At 38.7% G+C, this 15,965-nt stretch overlaps 1 protein-coding gene across 1 annotated transcript in view; it reads left to right on the top strand.

Annotated features, from left to right (window-relative positions):
- Nucleotides 1–548: 548 nt before the first annotated feature.
- KCNMB2 (potassium calcium-activated channel subfamily M regulatory beta subunit 2) overlaps nt 549–15,965 on the top strand; it is a 30,782-nt gene continuing 15,365 nt past the window's right edge. The window contains exons 1-2 of the mRNA XM_022571853.3: nt 549–667; nt 15,699–15,869. Coding sequence (XP_022427561.1) covers nt 612–667; nt 15,699–15,869 — 227 coding nt within the window. The 5' untranslated portion in view covers nt 549–611. The remainder of the gene's footprint in view (nt 668–15,698; nt 15,870–15,965) is intronic.

The following is a 15,965-nucleotide window of genomic DNA, read 5'->3' as shown; positions in this document are numbered from 1 at the left end:
CTCAACTGCCAAGGGATGAACCCACAGATTTGGCAACAGTTGAACACATTTAAAAGATGATCTCTCGTCAGTAAGATGTCACATCTGTCAGCATCAGGGAAAACAGTTTGAAGAGAAACAGAGAAATAGAAAAAAAATAGAACCAAACCTGAACCAAAATTTTGGAAAAATATAGAATAATAAACTGTACCAAATTATATTTTTGGAGGAGACATCTTAGAGGGAATATGGTAATAACATCAATTAGAAAACTGTGTTTCCCTAACGCAGTGGCTCTTAATCCTAGCAGTGCATTAGAAACAACTAGGAGGCTTTAAAAAAAATTGAATGCACATTTCTGAGGGAGGCACCCAGGCTTCAGTGCTTTTTAAAAGATTCCCAGTTGATTTTAATGTGCAGCCAGGGTTGAGAACAACTGCCCTACAGCAACAGAAACCTGGTCTTATTTAACATGGTCAATCCACTGAGAGTTACCGGTTGCTATTTGATACACAGTTCCCAAACTTTAAGTACTGGATTTAACTTCAGTGTGTACCTCTTCTAGGTCTTTTCACCATTCTTCCAGGACTTACACCATAAGGAAAGGAGCCCCTGGACCAACATCCTCTAAGATGTTTATATGGACCAGTGGCCGGACCTCTTCATCTTACAGACACGATGAGAAAAGGTAAATCACTGGGACTCTGGAGGCTTTTCAGAATCATTTAACCTGAATACCCAGAGAGTATGCCAAAGAGAAAGCATTAGGCAACTGAGCTTTATATTTTGAAAGTGTTAATGTGGGATGGGCTCTACATTGAGGGAATGGGGTTTTAGACACTTTGGCCGTCCTCCTCCTTGCATTCTCCATGCTCACTCCTACCACGTAGCTTTACAAAGGCTGTTCCCTGTCAGAAATGCCCTTTACACATGCACATATACACACACTGGTCACTTAGCTAACTCTACCTCTGACTTCAGATATCCATCCAATCAGAACCTCCCACTATCCTCTTGATCAGCACAGAATTTGTGTTTTACTCTCCCCTGAATTTTCACCTCCTGGCACATAGTAAGTGCTCAATAAATACTGAACTGAAATAATGAAAATTGCATTTCAAGGCAGTGGACATATGGCAGGGAAGGAAAGCAAAAACTAAGAGAGAATGAAAAAAGGATAGACAAGTCCATGGAGCTCTCAAACTCCTTGGAAGAATAGCCTGGGGTCGGGGAGGAATGGGGGAATAAGAAAAAAAATTAAAGGGCAAAAGCAGTGATAATGAAAGACAAAATGACAATTATGCAGCTCAACCCAGCCCTCCAACTTGGGAGTAAATACATTCATAAAATTTTCTGGCCATTTTTAATATTTGGTTTCTCTTTCTTTTTTTCTTCTGCATCTCTCTCTTTCTTATTGACCTGGTACTATTATTTGGTTTTGATGAAGCTAAATTTTAAACACAACTGCCTATACCAACATATTGCAGCTTAGGCAAGGCTCACCTGCCTGCAGAATCTGACAGAAATCAGGATTGATAAATGCGGGCACAAGAAGAAGGATCTGAGGGAGGTTTACCTGAGTGTAAATTTTATAGCTGGTACTTCTATTTTTCCTTTTAAAAATCTGTATTTCCCTACAGATAAAATCCTTTAAAAATTCTGAAGGCAAAATTGTTCTTCACAATAATTACATGTTACAGCAAAAATCTGGAAGCAACTTATTCACAATAGAAAATCTGTTAAATCATGGAATGTAATGTATCACCTAGCAGTTAAAAATGTTTTGGCATAATATTAACTGACAAATCAAGTTGGAAAAGTGCATACATACTATAATTGCAGCCACAAAAAAATATATACATAGGAAAAGGAGTGGAAGGAAAAGTATGCATTTTCCAAATGCTTTGTAATATATTATCTTAACTATGGAAAAAATAATGATATGATGTTTAAGTAAAATAGGTTTTCACATGCTTTTTCTCAATGCTTAATCAAGTTATTTTTCATTTGCTTTCAAGCAACTAAGTTGAATCATCTTTCAGCAAGAGCTTTACTATAAGACTGAAATTTTGTGTCATTTTTAAATTCCATATTTTGTATGAAATTTCCTCATTTCTTTAAAAAAAAAAAAAAAAGGTCACTACCATTGATGGTGCAGAAAGGCAGAGATTTTGTTGCCCTACAGGAATAGTGTGACTATCAATGGCCAGTCCTCCTTAGATTTTGAAGGTTTCATCAGAGCAGGTGAAGCATGATGTATTTGTTTCAACTTCTATTTATTCTCAATGAGTAATTTAATTAAATACATTTTTCTATATATATAAATTTTTTACAAACAAAAGGATTAACATTTAAGAAGCAGTTACTCTGCACTGCATGTTTTCATAAACCGTTCTCTTCTAACTTGTAAGATAAGGATTATCATGCCCATTTTACAGTTGGGAAAGCTGAAGCTTAGAGAGTTTAAGTAACTTCCAAGCGTGCAACAACTAGCCAGTGATTGAATCAAGATTTAAACCCAAGGTTGTACTCTCTCCCCCACACCCCATGGCTTACATAGGCTCTTGTCAAACATGAGATATTCGGAGGAGCAGTGAACAACCAAGCCCACAGGGGGAAACTATGATAAAACAGAGTTGAAAATTGTATATCACAGGAGATAATAAATATGTGAATATGATATATTGGCAATATTTGTGGCATTAAAAGGAGCAAATAATTAGCTTCATATCCTATACCGGTAAGATTCTATAAAACTCTTAATTACTACTTTCATGTTTTCAGTAACTATGATTTCAGTAACTATGGGGTTTAAAATAATTAAAATATTGACTCTAAGTAAATCATTTTCAGCAAGTTTTATTTATGGGATGGGGATGCCAAGGCTTATGAAATCAATCTGCATGACTTTGGCCTACAAAGTCAAAGACAAATGGAAAAACAGGCAAAGAATACAGCAATAGAATCTGACACTAAGCCAGTATCCTTAGTTTGATGTTGGTTCATTTGCCTGTACCTCTTTCTTAACCACATCTCTGTCTTCACCGCCTAATTCACAGACTCTTGTGGAACAAGACTCAGATTTTAAAACTGACTTTAAACAGCAGCTATTGCTCTGCTTAATACTCTTGGTGGCAGTAATCATGGTGATAAGGAAAGTAATGACGGTTGATAATAAATCTAGATAATTAAGGTCCTCAAGTTAATTATTTGCAAATAAATTAACTAGGTTGTCTGGAAGCACTGCCCAGAACTGCTGGTAACTGTTCCACCCTCAGTTTCTTATTCTGCAAACCTGGCCTCTGTGTGTTCAGCTTCTCCAACTGTGTTTCCCCGGCAATCCCAGAGGCCAGGCAGCCAAAAACCCTTGGCTCCACTCCACACTGCCTTATTCTGAGACCAGAGACAAACTTGTCAGGATATCGGCTTCCCTAGGATTCCTCAAGAGATGCAACATCAAGAAATAAGCTTACAGACAGGCAGAGCGACCAAGTGGAAGTAAAAGTCCACTGAAAATTCTGAAACCTAATTTTTATGGTTCAAGGGAAGTTGAAGCCAACTTTACATTTTTTTCATTATTTTAATTCAAAGCCAGTCCTTTTTCTGATCATCTGCTATATGCAAAACACTGGTTTCTATCCTTATCCTCCATTCCACATGCCCAGCAATGTGAAGGAATATTTTTTCTTCCCTGAACAAATTTCTTTGTTAGGTGAGCCGACGTTAATCTCTAAATCGCAGGAGGCAAAATAAAACAAGAGCAGCAATAACTAATTTAAAAATTAAAGAAGAGAGAGGTTATTAGCCAAGGACATTACCACTGACTGTTTATCAAATATTCTTTGGATTGTTTATATTAAATATTGAATTGGTATAAAGGAACATTTATCACATGTTACCATACAGAGAATGATGATATAATAAACATCTGAGTACCCTTCATTAAGCTTAAAAACTAACACAATCAGAATTTTTGAAGCCCTTGAGGGTGCTTCCCTAAGAGCGTCCCCCTCCTTATCCCTGCCCCCACCCAGAGATAACCACCCTCCTGTTTATCACTCCCTTGCTTTTCTTCATGAGTTTGTCACATCTGAATGCTTAAACAATACATTGTTTACTTCTAAATGTTTGGAGACTTTAAATAAATGGAATCATACCATATGAATTGTTCTGCAACTTGCTGTTTTCACCAAACATGGTCCCATGATTTATCAGTGCTGATGTGACTAGCTGTAGCTTATTTCGTCTGCTGTGTAGTATGCCATTATATGAATATACCACCATTTATTCATCCAGTCTACTTCTCATAGAGATTGGCATTATTTCCAGTTCTTTTTGTACTGACAATGCTGCTATAAAACTTTTTGTTCATGTCTCCTGTACATATGTACAAACATTTCTTAGGTTTTACACCTAACTTGGGAATTGTTGATTCAAAACTATGCACAGCTCCCACTTCACCAGGCAATGCCATTGCTTTCCAAAGCAGCTATAGATATGATTCCATTGCCCTAGAGTTTTAGGGGTTTTAATTTTCATCAATCCAGAGGGTATTGTGCTTTCAATTCCCATTTTTCAGATTAGTAATAAGATTGAGTCTACATCCCTAGTCCTTTTCTGTAAAGTGCCTGTTCTAACATGTGGCCCATTTTTAATTGGATTTTTGTCTTTTTCTTATTGACTTGTAGGAATTCTTTATAAAAGTCTGTTTTCTTTCATTTAAAAAATTTAATAGAATATAGAAAAGGTAACCATTGAGAATGGTTGAAAACAAAATGAGAGAACTGGAAGATAAAGTGAAAGAAATATCTCAAAATCCAGAGGAAAATTTCAAAGAGATGGAAATCTTAAGAGGAAGGATCAGAAAGTTACATGTGAATGATAAGAGTTCCAGGAGCGGGGAAAGAGATGGAGGAGAGAAATAACAATGAGACTTCCTTTTCTGACAGTATAGTAGACCAAATACACCAACCCTCCTGCAGCAACAATTTAAAATGCTACATAAACTATTAAAAACTTTTATAAAAGTCTCTATTAACCCTTTGTCTATTGTGTGCAAACAGCTTCTCCCAGTTTACTTGTATTTTCACTTTCTTTATGATGTCTTTTCATAAACGTGGTCTTAATTTTAATGTGTTCTCAGCAATTTTTCAACATTTTGAAATCCTTTCCTATCCCAAGTTCAAAAGGGTATGCTCTGATACAGTTAATATTTTGTAGGTTTGCCTTTCACAATTAAGTCATTAAGTCATAATCATCTGAAGTTTACTTTTGTGTGTGGTGTGAACTAGGCATCTATTTTTTTCTGTACAGATAACCAATTGTCCAGCACCTTTTGTTGGAGAGTTTGTCCTTTCCTCAATGATCTAAAAGTACACATGTATCATATATTAGGTTTCCACATACGCATGGATATGTTTCTGGATCTCTACTCTGTCCCACTGGTGAATTTTGTCTACCTCAGACAAACACCACCCCTGAGCTTACAAACATTAGCATTATAACGCATCGTGATATCTGGTATAAAAGTTGCCCACCTTGTTCTTTTGTAATCAGGATTGTATTTGCTATCCTTAGATGTTCGCACTCCCATACCTATTTTAGAATCAGCTTGTCCAGTCATGCCTACCCCACTTCCCAAAAAAGCTCTTGTGATTTTTATTGGAATTTTATGAAAGCTATTAATTTGTGGTAAATTTGCATCTTTATGTCACCGAGTCTTTTTCTGAATATGATCCTCCGAATGATTTGTATAATCTAGGTAGAACTTACCTATAAATAATCAGAGCCTGGTATTTCCATTATGAGGATATTTTAAATTGATGATTCAATTTTTAATGATTTAGAACTATTTAGATTTTCTAGCTATTTCAAAGCAGTTTCAATAAGCCATACATTTGTAAGAATTTGCTATATATTTAAGTAAATCATATATCAAAGTTTTTAAATGTCTTGCTATAAAGTTGTTTCTAATATCCTCTATTATCTTTCTAATCTAACTGTATCTGTACTTACAGTTTTTAAATTCCTGATATTTATTTGAGTCTTCTCTAGTTTTTCTTATCAGTCTCATCAGAGGTTTGTCTATTTCATTAGTCTTTTCAAAAAACTAATCTTTGATTTCATTGATTCTTTAATACAGTGCATCTTTTATTCCATTTATTTCTACTCATGGATATTATTTCCTTCCTTACACTTTCTTTTAATATATTCTATTAATCTTTTCATAACTCCTTACGCTGGATGCCTAGCACATTAATTTTCAGGCTTTCTTCTTAACTAATATAAACATTTAAGATTATTTAGTTCTATCTAATAGAACTAATAGAAGGTGAGGATGTACATACATCTCAAAAACATAGAAGACTTTGGTGGGTGGAAGGCAGAACAGTGGCTGTTTTAATCCATGCCACTCTCAGCTCTGCCATATGAGATAATGAGTTGAATGCTCCTGGGGCAAAGATACATAGCAACTCTGCCTGTTTCAACTCAGCTGGCATTCAGCAATCCATTGCCCCACAGATTCACTTTGTAGGATCTAAGAGAAGGCACTTTTCCTTGAAGTCTGGAAACTAGAGCTCTCAGTGCCAGAAAAGCTTGAAATTTTCCTAGAAGGAATACTAAATGTATTAGTGGTAGAGTACAATGGGCGCTGATAGGAAGAGAGAAGCCAGGAGTCTGTTCTAGCCATGGTTCTCTAATTTACTTGGTTTCACTTGGCCATTGAGCCTCCCTACACTGGCGGCCTCGGTGTAGGGAGGCTCAATATTGAAGGCTTTTCTAGCCCACATAAAGGAACATACTTTGTGAGCCTAATAAATGCAAGAGACTGAACATACAAAGATGAATGCGGTCTGGCTCTAACTCTTGAGCCACTCAATATTCACTGGGCCAGAGAGGCATAAATATATTTAGTATGTTAAGTATTACGGTTACTATGGTTAGGTTTCTGAAGGGCCTCCCCAAGTTATGACAGATATACATAATTCTTTATTCACACCTTCCCTCCTCTTTCCTGCACCTGTCAGTGCCCCTCACCTCTCTGAATGCTTTGGGACCCTTTGTAGATCTGTCTTCTTGCCCTTTCCAAGTTCTAGTACCCTCGCTGAGTTTTGTTTCTCTGACTACCTAGGGAGTCTCATTAAAACCCACAGTGTTCATAGTTACTTCTGGACGCAAATGATGCCCATATCTAAATTTTCATCTCCTCTACCACTGCTTTTTTTTCAACCCCTATTTAACACCTGAAATGCTGAGAGAGTTTCAGAATCAGTTTCTTAGCCTCCAGGAATAAACCATTCCAAACAGCCAACCACACTAACGTGAGTGATCTTTCTAAAGTACAAAGCTAATTATATCACTTTCTTGCTTAAATTCTTTTAGTGGCTCCTCTAACTTCAGAAGACCTACAACACCCTTTATCTCTGACCCCTGCCTATCTAACCAGCTCATTACCTGCCATCCCCCACTCACTGCATCCTGGAATCCAACCACTCTCAGCTACCCTATTCCCCTTATCAATTGTTTGCTCATTGGAGATTTAATTCAGTCTATTACTGAATCCTTCAACCATCACCACTTAAACTGTTATGGCCACCTTGGTTTAATTAAACATGAATTAAAACATTCATGTTCGGCTTCCCTGGTGGCGCAGTGGTTGAGAGTCCGCCTGCTGATGCAGGGGACACGGGTGCGTGCCCCAGTCTGGGAAGATCCCACATGCCGCGGAGCGGCTGGGCCCGTGAGCCATGGCCGCTGAGCCTGTGCGTCGGAGCCTGTGCTCTGCAACGGGAGAGGCCACAGCAGTGAGAGGCCCGCGTACCGCAAAAAAAACAAAACAAAACAAAACAAAAAATTCATGTTCATAAATCAAGTCCTAAGCCAAGTTATCCATCACCAATCTACTGAATGCCCAGTTCAAGGAATGTCCAATACAGTGATAGCCAATTTGCCTGAAGCCAAATTGCCAAATACTAATCCATTTGCCAGTTGATCTTTTTGGTGAATTTATCAAATTTAGTTACTTACCAAAAACTTTGTATAATCATTGTAACCCTCATAGTTCTGTGGGTTAGTAGGAACCAAAAAGACTGCAGGGGACCCAGATTTGGGGCCTTGAGACTCTCCTCCTCTGTCTCTCAGTCTCTGCAGCCATTGTCCCTCTATCTCTCTGCCCCTCTGTCTTTTCCTCCCTGTGCTCCAGACACCCTCTCTCTTCAGGGTCCCCTGTTCTCAGGTCTTCCTCCCCTTCCCCCAACCCAGCCATGCCCTACTGCTCTCTCTATTCTTTGTTTCCTCTCCTCTCTGCCCTTGGGTTTCCCCCGCTCTAGGATCAGCAGGCCAGGCTGCATTATACTGATTCTGCTCTTCAACTTTCCCCCAGCAGAAGGTCCCACCAATCTTGTCCAGATCCCTCCTGTTCCAATAACAGGACAAGAGCAAAGACAAACTGAACATTTTGTTATAAGGACAAAATAAAACTGTTCAAATAAAACTTAGAAGAAACTTCAAAAAGCTGTTAAAAATTCCCACCCAAAATCAATTACCGTAATCTTATGAATAGTTAAAAGAAACAAATTTTGGTTAATTGATAAAGTTGCCAAAACTATCAAAGTCATGAAATTTGCACAAGAATCTCAGTGATGCTCAAATGTTAGCAAAACAGCAAATAACTCTAAAAAGGACTTGAATAAAATCATTATAAATGAAAGCCTCCCATATGAAATGCTAAATTTTTGCTATATCTATTAGAAGAATATATTCATACACATATTCAAAAAATATATATCTATGAATATAAGAATTATTTATAAAGAGACTAAACCTCCCTCAGAAACTTACTTAGCTTTAAAAATATATATATCTTAAAATACTGCTAAAAAGAACATATTCATAAGAAGAATATAATTCAATGTATTTTTAAAATATCATCTTAAAATATTCTTAAGAAAATACATTCATATTAATATACTATACTTAAAACAATGCTCCTTAAAATAAGTCTTTGTTAAATCTGTGATTAAGTGGGCAAATTATTCATCTGGCAAAGTGATCCTTCAATAAATTGGCAAATTGGCTAATCATGGTGCATTAGCCATTCAGTAACTGAACCATATTGACTTGCTTCCTTTCTGTACTCATTACAATAAGTCTCCTTACAATGCACTGTAATGATTGGTATCTCACCCAGCTCCCTCAGGACATGTCTTATTCACTTTGTATTCCCCAGAACTTGGCATAGTATGTTTCATCTTATGAAGACTTTAAAATGTTAATAAATGAATAAGCAAATGAATTAATAAATGACATTTACCCTGCCTTAACATGAATAGTTTTCTTCCTGCAGGCTAAATACAAAGGGAATCTGAATTTAAATGAGTGAAGCCCAAGGAAAAATTTTTTTCTTGCACATTTTACTCTTTATATCCATGTTTGTATATGTACAGCCTCATAAATAATTTGCTTATGAACCATAGGACTACTCTCAAACTTTAAGAAACTATCCAAATATGGAGTTTGAAATAAAATTGTATTGTGTTGACTATGGCTTGAGGTAAATATATAGCTTTATTGGACAATTAAAATTTTTTATACAAAATATTTTGTTATACTTGAATTTGCCTTGTAGGTTTATTAATAACTCACATTCTCCAAAAGGATTTGGGCACAATGCTCCCAGTCTTTATATGTAGAAAAGACTGCACATATGTACTATTTGTTATTGCCAACATGTATAAATGCTGATTTGTATCCACCATACTGATTCATGGTTCACCATGAACCATGAAGCCACAGCTGCTCCAACAGAGCTTAAACATACTGCCTCGCCAGTATACACCAAGGCTAGATCTGCTTCAGACTTATAAATCCAAATTCCTGCTCTATACCTACAGTTGAATATCCCCCATATTTGAAACTTATTTTGTAGTCATGCCCGAGTCATTATTCCTCCTGAGAGCTCTACTTCAAAGAACTATTCTAGCCTTCATTCCCTTATTTCTCCCCCTACCCCTTTTAAGAAGATTCCACAGAGAATAGACACAAAGAGCCAAAGAGAGATAAACTGTCCATTCTGTTAGTAGTGGCAGAGTAACCCCCAAAGTACAAGGCTTCCTAGTATGAAGGATGATGTTTAGGCCTGAGGCCCAAAATATAGTATCGTGCTTATTCCCACCCCACGCCCCCACCCCCCACCAACCCCCCACCCACCCCCCTCCCCTGCCGGCTTTGAAGACAACTTGACATAGGAGGGGCACCTCACTAATCCACTTAGTCTCAGGCTATGGACACTCCCTTCCCCACCTGGGGCTTACTACCTAGAGATAGCAAGGCCAAGGCACACCATGCCTGAGCAAAGGCAAGTCCAAAAGGATGAGAAAAAAATTGTGCCACTCATAAACAGTGATCTTCAGTCTCACCCAAAATGTAGACAGTGTCTCTGACTGTCAGGCTCTGGCCTATCTCACCAATCAGATTAGTCAATCCTCACCTGAGCTCAGGACACTATGTTTGTGGGGGAGAGAATCTATAAATGAACAATCAGCCTCTCCCTTCTTAGCCAGGGCAGCAAAAACACCCCCTTTGGAACCAGGAAGAATAGCAAAATAAGGACCCCTGCTTTAGCACCCTTTACTATTTCCCCAGTCGTCCAAGTTAAGTTCTTGGGCATAAATCTAAACTATATCCTTTTTCTCACTTCCTCATCATCCCCTATATTCTATGAGTCACCAAATCCTGAAGTTTTATCTCCTAGATATTTCTCCATACATCCTTTTCTCTCCATCTATCCTACCTCGATCCTAGATCCAGCCCTCATCATCCTTTGCCAACACTATAGTAACTATCCCCTAATTCTTCTTTCTGATTTAAGTCTGCCTCCATCGTTAATCTAATCTCCACCCTGAAGCCAGAGTGATCATTCTGAAACTCAGTTCTGATCATGTCACCCTCTGCCATCTTCCCATTAACTACAGGATAAAGGCCAAGTTCCTTAAATGACTTACAAAAACTCTTCATAACCTACTACCTCTCCAAACTCATCTGCCCCATTTCCCCTGTCCCACACTCATCCGAGTAATAATAAAATTTGTGTAGTTTCTGAAAGTCAGCATGTAGTTGCAAATCTCCATCCTTTGTTCATGTGATTCCTTCTGTCTGAAATGCCCTTGATTCCCTGTGTCATGTGGTTAACTTGGATTCAATCTTGAAGATTCTGTTTAAGGCATTTCTCCTCCAGGATGCCTTCCCTAACCTTAATCCTTGCTCCCTGCCCTGCTCCCTCAGGCTGGGAAAATTACTCCTCTTCTATACTCATGCTGTGAATGGCTCCCATCATTGAATTTACTACCCTACGTTGATATATTTTTTTCATGTTGGTCTTCCTGTTGGGTAGGGGCCACATACAATAACTAGAGGTTACCAGCATTCAAAATAGGTTCGTAGACTTTAACTGAATCTTTAGTCCTCCAAATTATTCATTCATTCCTTAACTTATCCATTAATTCAATTAGCAATAAATTCATTATTGATGAATTTCATGAGTATGTCCCACCTCACTCATCCACTTTCATTTTGCTGAGTAATATCCTGATTTCCCAGATGTGTTTAGCCTGCGTGGAAACCAATCATTTTCCCTCTTCTCTACACATCCCAGAGCACGTGAAGAACATTTGTTAACCATTTCCAAGTCGTGATTTGTTTCTAAATTACCCACTTGAATCATTTTTGTATTCTTCTTGTTCTAGTAACATAACTGACTGATTACGCTGCATCTCTTTTATGGGTATAGACTGATGTAAGTGATGCAGTGTGACAGCCTACTACTCTGGAGCTGAGACTATTGCTCCCTCCTTGCTGGCCTCTACCTGCAGGAAATCCAAATCTCAATGCAGCCATTAGAATTAAATACATTTTGATAAATAACAACAGGAAAGTAACAAAAGATTATTATTTTACAGCAGGCCTTTGAAGCCACTCAGACTCAGCCTGTCTCTTCTTGCTTCCGAAGTCTGGCTTTAACTGAATGGGCATTGATTTTTTTTTTTTTTCATTCAGGTTCATAGAGAATCAAGTTTAAGAGCTTTGATATAAATCCTACATTTTCCAAAGAAAATCTCACAAAAGAATGGGGAAACTTAGAGGATGGGTGGTGGCTAGCCTGAGGAAGTCAAAAGCCTGCAAGCTGGCCAGCCAGCTAGCTAGTCCAGAGGCACTGGGCCTGGGAGCTGGAGAGTAATAAAAAAGATGGGCTCTCAGAGCTTCTGGCCATGAGGAGAATGAGTGGCCATGAGTGAGTGCTGGTGGGAAAGAGGCAGGAAGGACACGGTCATGAAAAGATGAGGAACAAAGTCCTCTATTTAGCTATGATTCTCCTACTATAAAGGGCCCACTCCTCAAGGAAAGAGTAAGATTTATATAAACTACCTCATGAAGATAACTTTTAAATAATAGTAATAATGATAATAAACTAATCCATTAATTTTATACTCTAATAACCAGATTAACATATAGTCTTCCTTAAAACCTTTTGGAAATATACTAAGTACATACATGTTCTCACACTTCTATAGGGAATCAAAATATCTAACAACCAGTCCAGAATGAACCAGTGCCCCAGAATGTATGCCAGCCATAAACACCAGTAAGGCCATCCTGGAGCATGAAGCTGAATAGAATCCCTGAATATACACACAATTATACAAATAACAGGCATCTCTTTCCTCCTCTGCAAAGTTCCACACTGGATTCTAGTACTTTTTCAAGCAATGAGAGTGACTAGTGATGAAAATTTAAAAGGAAAATCTGAGGTCTGTCTCATGTATGTTGGCTTTTTGTCTGAAGCTTAAAATAAAAATGGCGTAAGAGCTTCTTTCTCCATTTTCAACACTCTATGTGTCCTCCTCTCTGTCCCCAAGTCCTAAAAGCCAGCAACTCCCCCACTCCCATACCCATGCAATCCAAAGCTCCCTTCTCCGTGGCTACTTGGTTGTCTGTGTTTCCAGAATCCTTGAGCATTGCCTCCTTCCCATATTTCTCACATATCTCTCCAACCAGGCAGCACCCCTAGCAATTTCTCACTTCTTTTCTGCCTTCTCTGCCAGACATTATTTCAAATCCAACCCTCCACTCATAAGCTTTCTACACTATTCACTGCCTTGACATTCTGTCCTTTAGAAATTCTTTGGAGAAGAACAGCAATTTTGGGATGTTCTGATGTCCATGTCATAAAGGTGTAGCTCCCCACACCATTTCTTTTTTTATTTTTTTGAATTTTATTTTATTTTCTTTTTTATACAACAGGTTCTTATTAGCCATCAGTTTTATACACATCATTGTGTACATGTCAATCCCAATCGCCCAATTCATCCCACCACCACCCCCACCCCGCCGCTTTCCCCGCTTGGTGTCCATACGTTTGTTCTCTACAGCTGTGTCTCTATTTCTGCCCTGCAAACCAGTTCATCTGTACCATTTTTCTAGGTTCCACATACATGCGTTAATACACGATATTTGTTTTTCTCTTTCTGACTTACTTCACTCTGTATGACAAACTCTAGATCCATCCACGTCTCAACAAATGACCCAATTTTGTTCCTTTTTACGACTCGGTAGTATTCCATTGTATATATGCACCACATCTTCTTTATCCATTCATCTGTCGATGGGCATTTAGGTTGCTTCCATGACCTGGCTATTGTAAACAGTGCTGCAATGAACATTGGGGTGCATGTGTCTTTTTGAATTATGGTTTTCTCTGGGTATATGCCCAGTACTGGGATTGCTGGATCATATGGTAATTCTATTTTTAGTTTTTTAAGGAACCTCCATACTGTTCTCCATAGTGGCTGTATCAATTTACATTCCCACCAACAGTGCAAGAGGGTTCCCTTTCCTCCACACCCTCTCCAGCATTTGTTGTTTGTAGATTTTCTGATGATGCCCATTCTAACTGGTGTGAGGTGATACCTCATGGTAGTTTTTTGTTTTTTTTTTTGCGGTACGCGGGCCTCTCACTGTTGTGGCCTCTCCCGCTGCGGAGCACAGTCTCCGGACGCGCAGGCTCAGCGACCATGGCTCACAGGCCCAGCCACTCTACGGCATGTGGGATCCTCCCGGACCAGGGCACGAACCCGTGTCCCCTGCATCGGCAGGCGGACTCTCAACCACTGCGCCACCAGGGAAGCCCCTCATTGTAGTTTTGATTTGCATTTCTCTAATAATTAGTGATGTTGAGCAGCTTTTCATGTGCTTCTTGGCCATCTGTGGGTCTTTGGAGAAATGTCTATTTAGGTCTTCTGCCCATTTTTGGATTGGGCTGTTTTTTTTTTTTAATATTGAGCTGCATGAGCTGCTTATATATTTTGGAGATTAATCCTTTGTCCATTGATTCATTTGCAAATATTTTCTCTCATTCTGAGGGTTGTCTTTTCATCTTGTTTATGGTTTCCTTTGCTGTGCCAAAGCTTTGAGGTTTCACTAGGTCCCATTTGTTTATTTTTGTTTTTATTTCCATTACTCTAGGAGATGGATCAAAAAATATCTTGCTGTGATTTATGTCAAAGAGTATTCTTCCTATGTTTTCCTCTAAGAGTTTTATAGTGTCCGGTCTTACATTTAGGTCTCTAATCCATTTTGAGTTTATTTTTGTGTATGGTGTTAGGGAGTGATCTAATTTCACTCTTTTACATGTAGCTGTCCAGTTTTCCCAGCACCACTTATTGAAGAGACTGTCTTTTCTCCATTGTATATCATTGCTTCCTTTGTCATAGATTAGCTGACCATAGGTGCATTCCCCACACCATTTTTAAATGGGAACATTTATTAAATACTTCATGTCAGTCATTCTCCTGGATAATCTACTTGTGTCATCTCATTTAACCGTAACAATGTAGTTACACATTATTTCCACTTTGCAAGGAACTGAGAATTAGAAAGGCTGAGGAAGTTGTAGAGATCACACAGCTAGTAAGCCATGAAATCAGGTTTTGAACTAGGAGACAGTTTGACTCCAATCTGTTTTTTTCTTTCCATAGGTTACTGCTCGAAAATTTTAAAAAATACTAATAAAACTATCCAAACTTATGGAGTCTGGCCTTGATTTGACTGACATTTTTGTAAACTCACTCGAATGTTTACAGTACAGGAAAAGAAGTCTGGGTCACCACTGGACATCTCCACATTTCTTATAAATCTCAAGTCAACAGAGCCCTAAGCAACGCTAAGCCTGAGAAAAATGTTAACCAGGATAAACTCTGTCTATTATTACCGAGGGGAAATAAGATATCAAGTTGATAGATTCCTCATATATGTTGCCATTTATTCGAATTAATGCTCCATTAGGTATTCAGAGAGTACAGAAAGATCAATGATGATCAGCTGGGGGTTGGCAAAGGAAACAAACCCAAAGCATTATTTTAAGGGCTGAAGGGATTGCTTTCTTTCTTCAGACTTAGAGAAAAGGCAAAAGTATTGACAGCTAGATATGGGTCCCAAGGAAAGAAGGGAGACTTGTTTCTGCTCAGGGTTGGGGTGTGTGTGTGTGTGTGCACGTGTGTGTTGGAAGGCAATAGTCACATGCTGGGATCCAACTGCACTCAGGCGGGTTTGGAGGACCCCTCTCGGCCTCTCTGCCTTAGGAAGGCCTGAGCAGCGACTTACTCTTTAGGGGTGTGTTGATTAACGGTGGACTTCAAGTAAAACTGTATTATGTTCAACCTCAGAAACATTTACCAAAAAATCAGGGACCATGACCTCCTGGACAAAAGGAAAACTGTCACAGCACTGAAAGCAGGAGAGGACCGGGCCATTCTCCTGGGACTGGCCATGATGGTGTGCTCCATCATGATGTACTTTCTGCTGGGAATCACACTCCTGCGCTCATACATGCAGAGGTAAAGCCATTGGGTGCTTGGGACTGTCTTTTGTCTCCCTTCTCCCTCCTCCCACACAGCTTATCAATCTTGAGGTCCTCTTCCTTACCTTCTTTC

Source organism: Delphinapterus leucas, chromosome 4, assembly GCF_059928025.1.
Source record: "Delphinapterus leucas isolate spDelLeu-1000000601 "Yukka" chromosome 4, BTC_Dleu_Yukka2, whole genome shotgun sequence".
NCBI classification, from domain to species: Eukaryota; Metazoa; Chordata; class Mammalia; order Artiodactyla; family Monodontidae; genus Delphinapterus; species Delphinapterus leucas.
The sequence above is the reverse complement of the archived record's forward strand: the minus strand, read 5'-3'. Positions and strand labels throughout refer to the sequence as shown.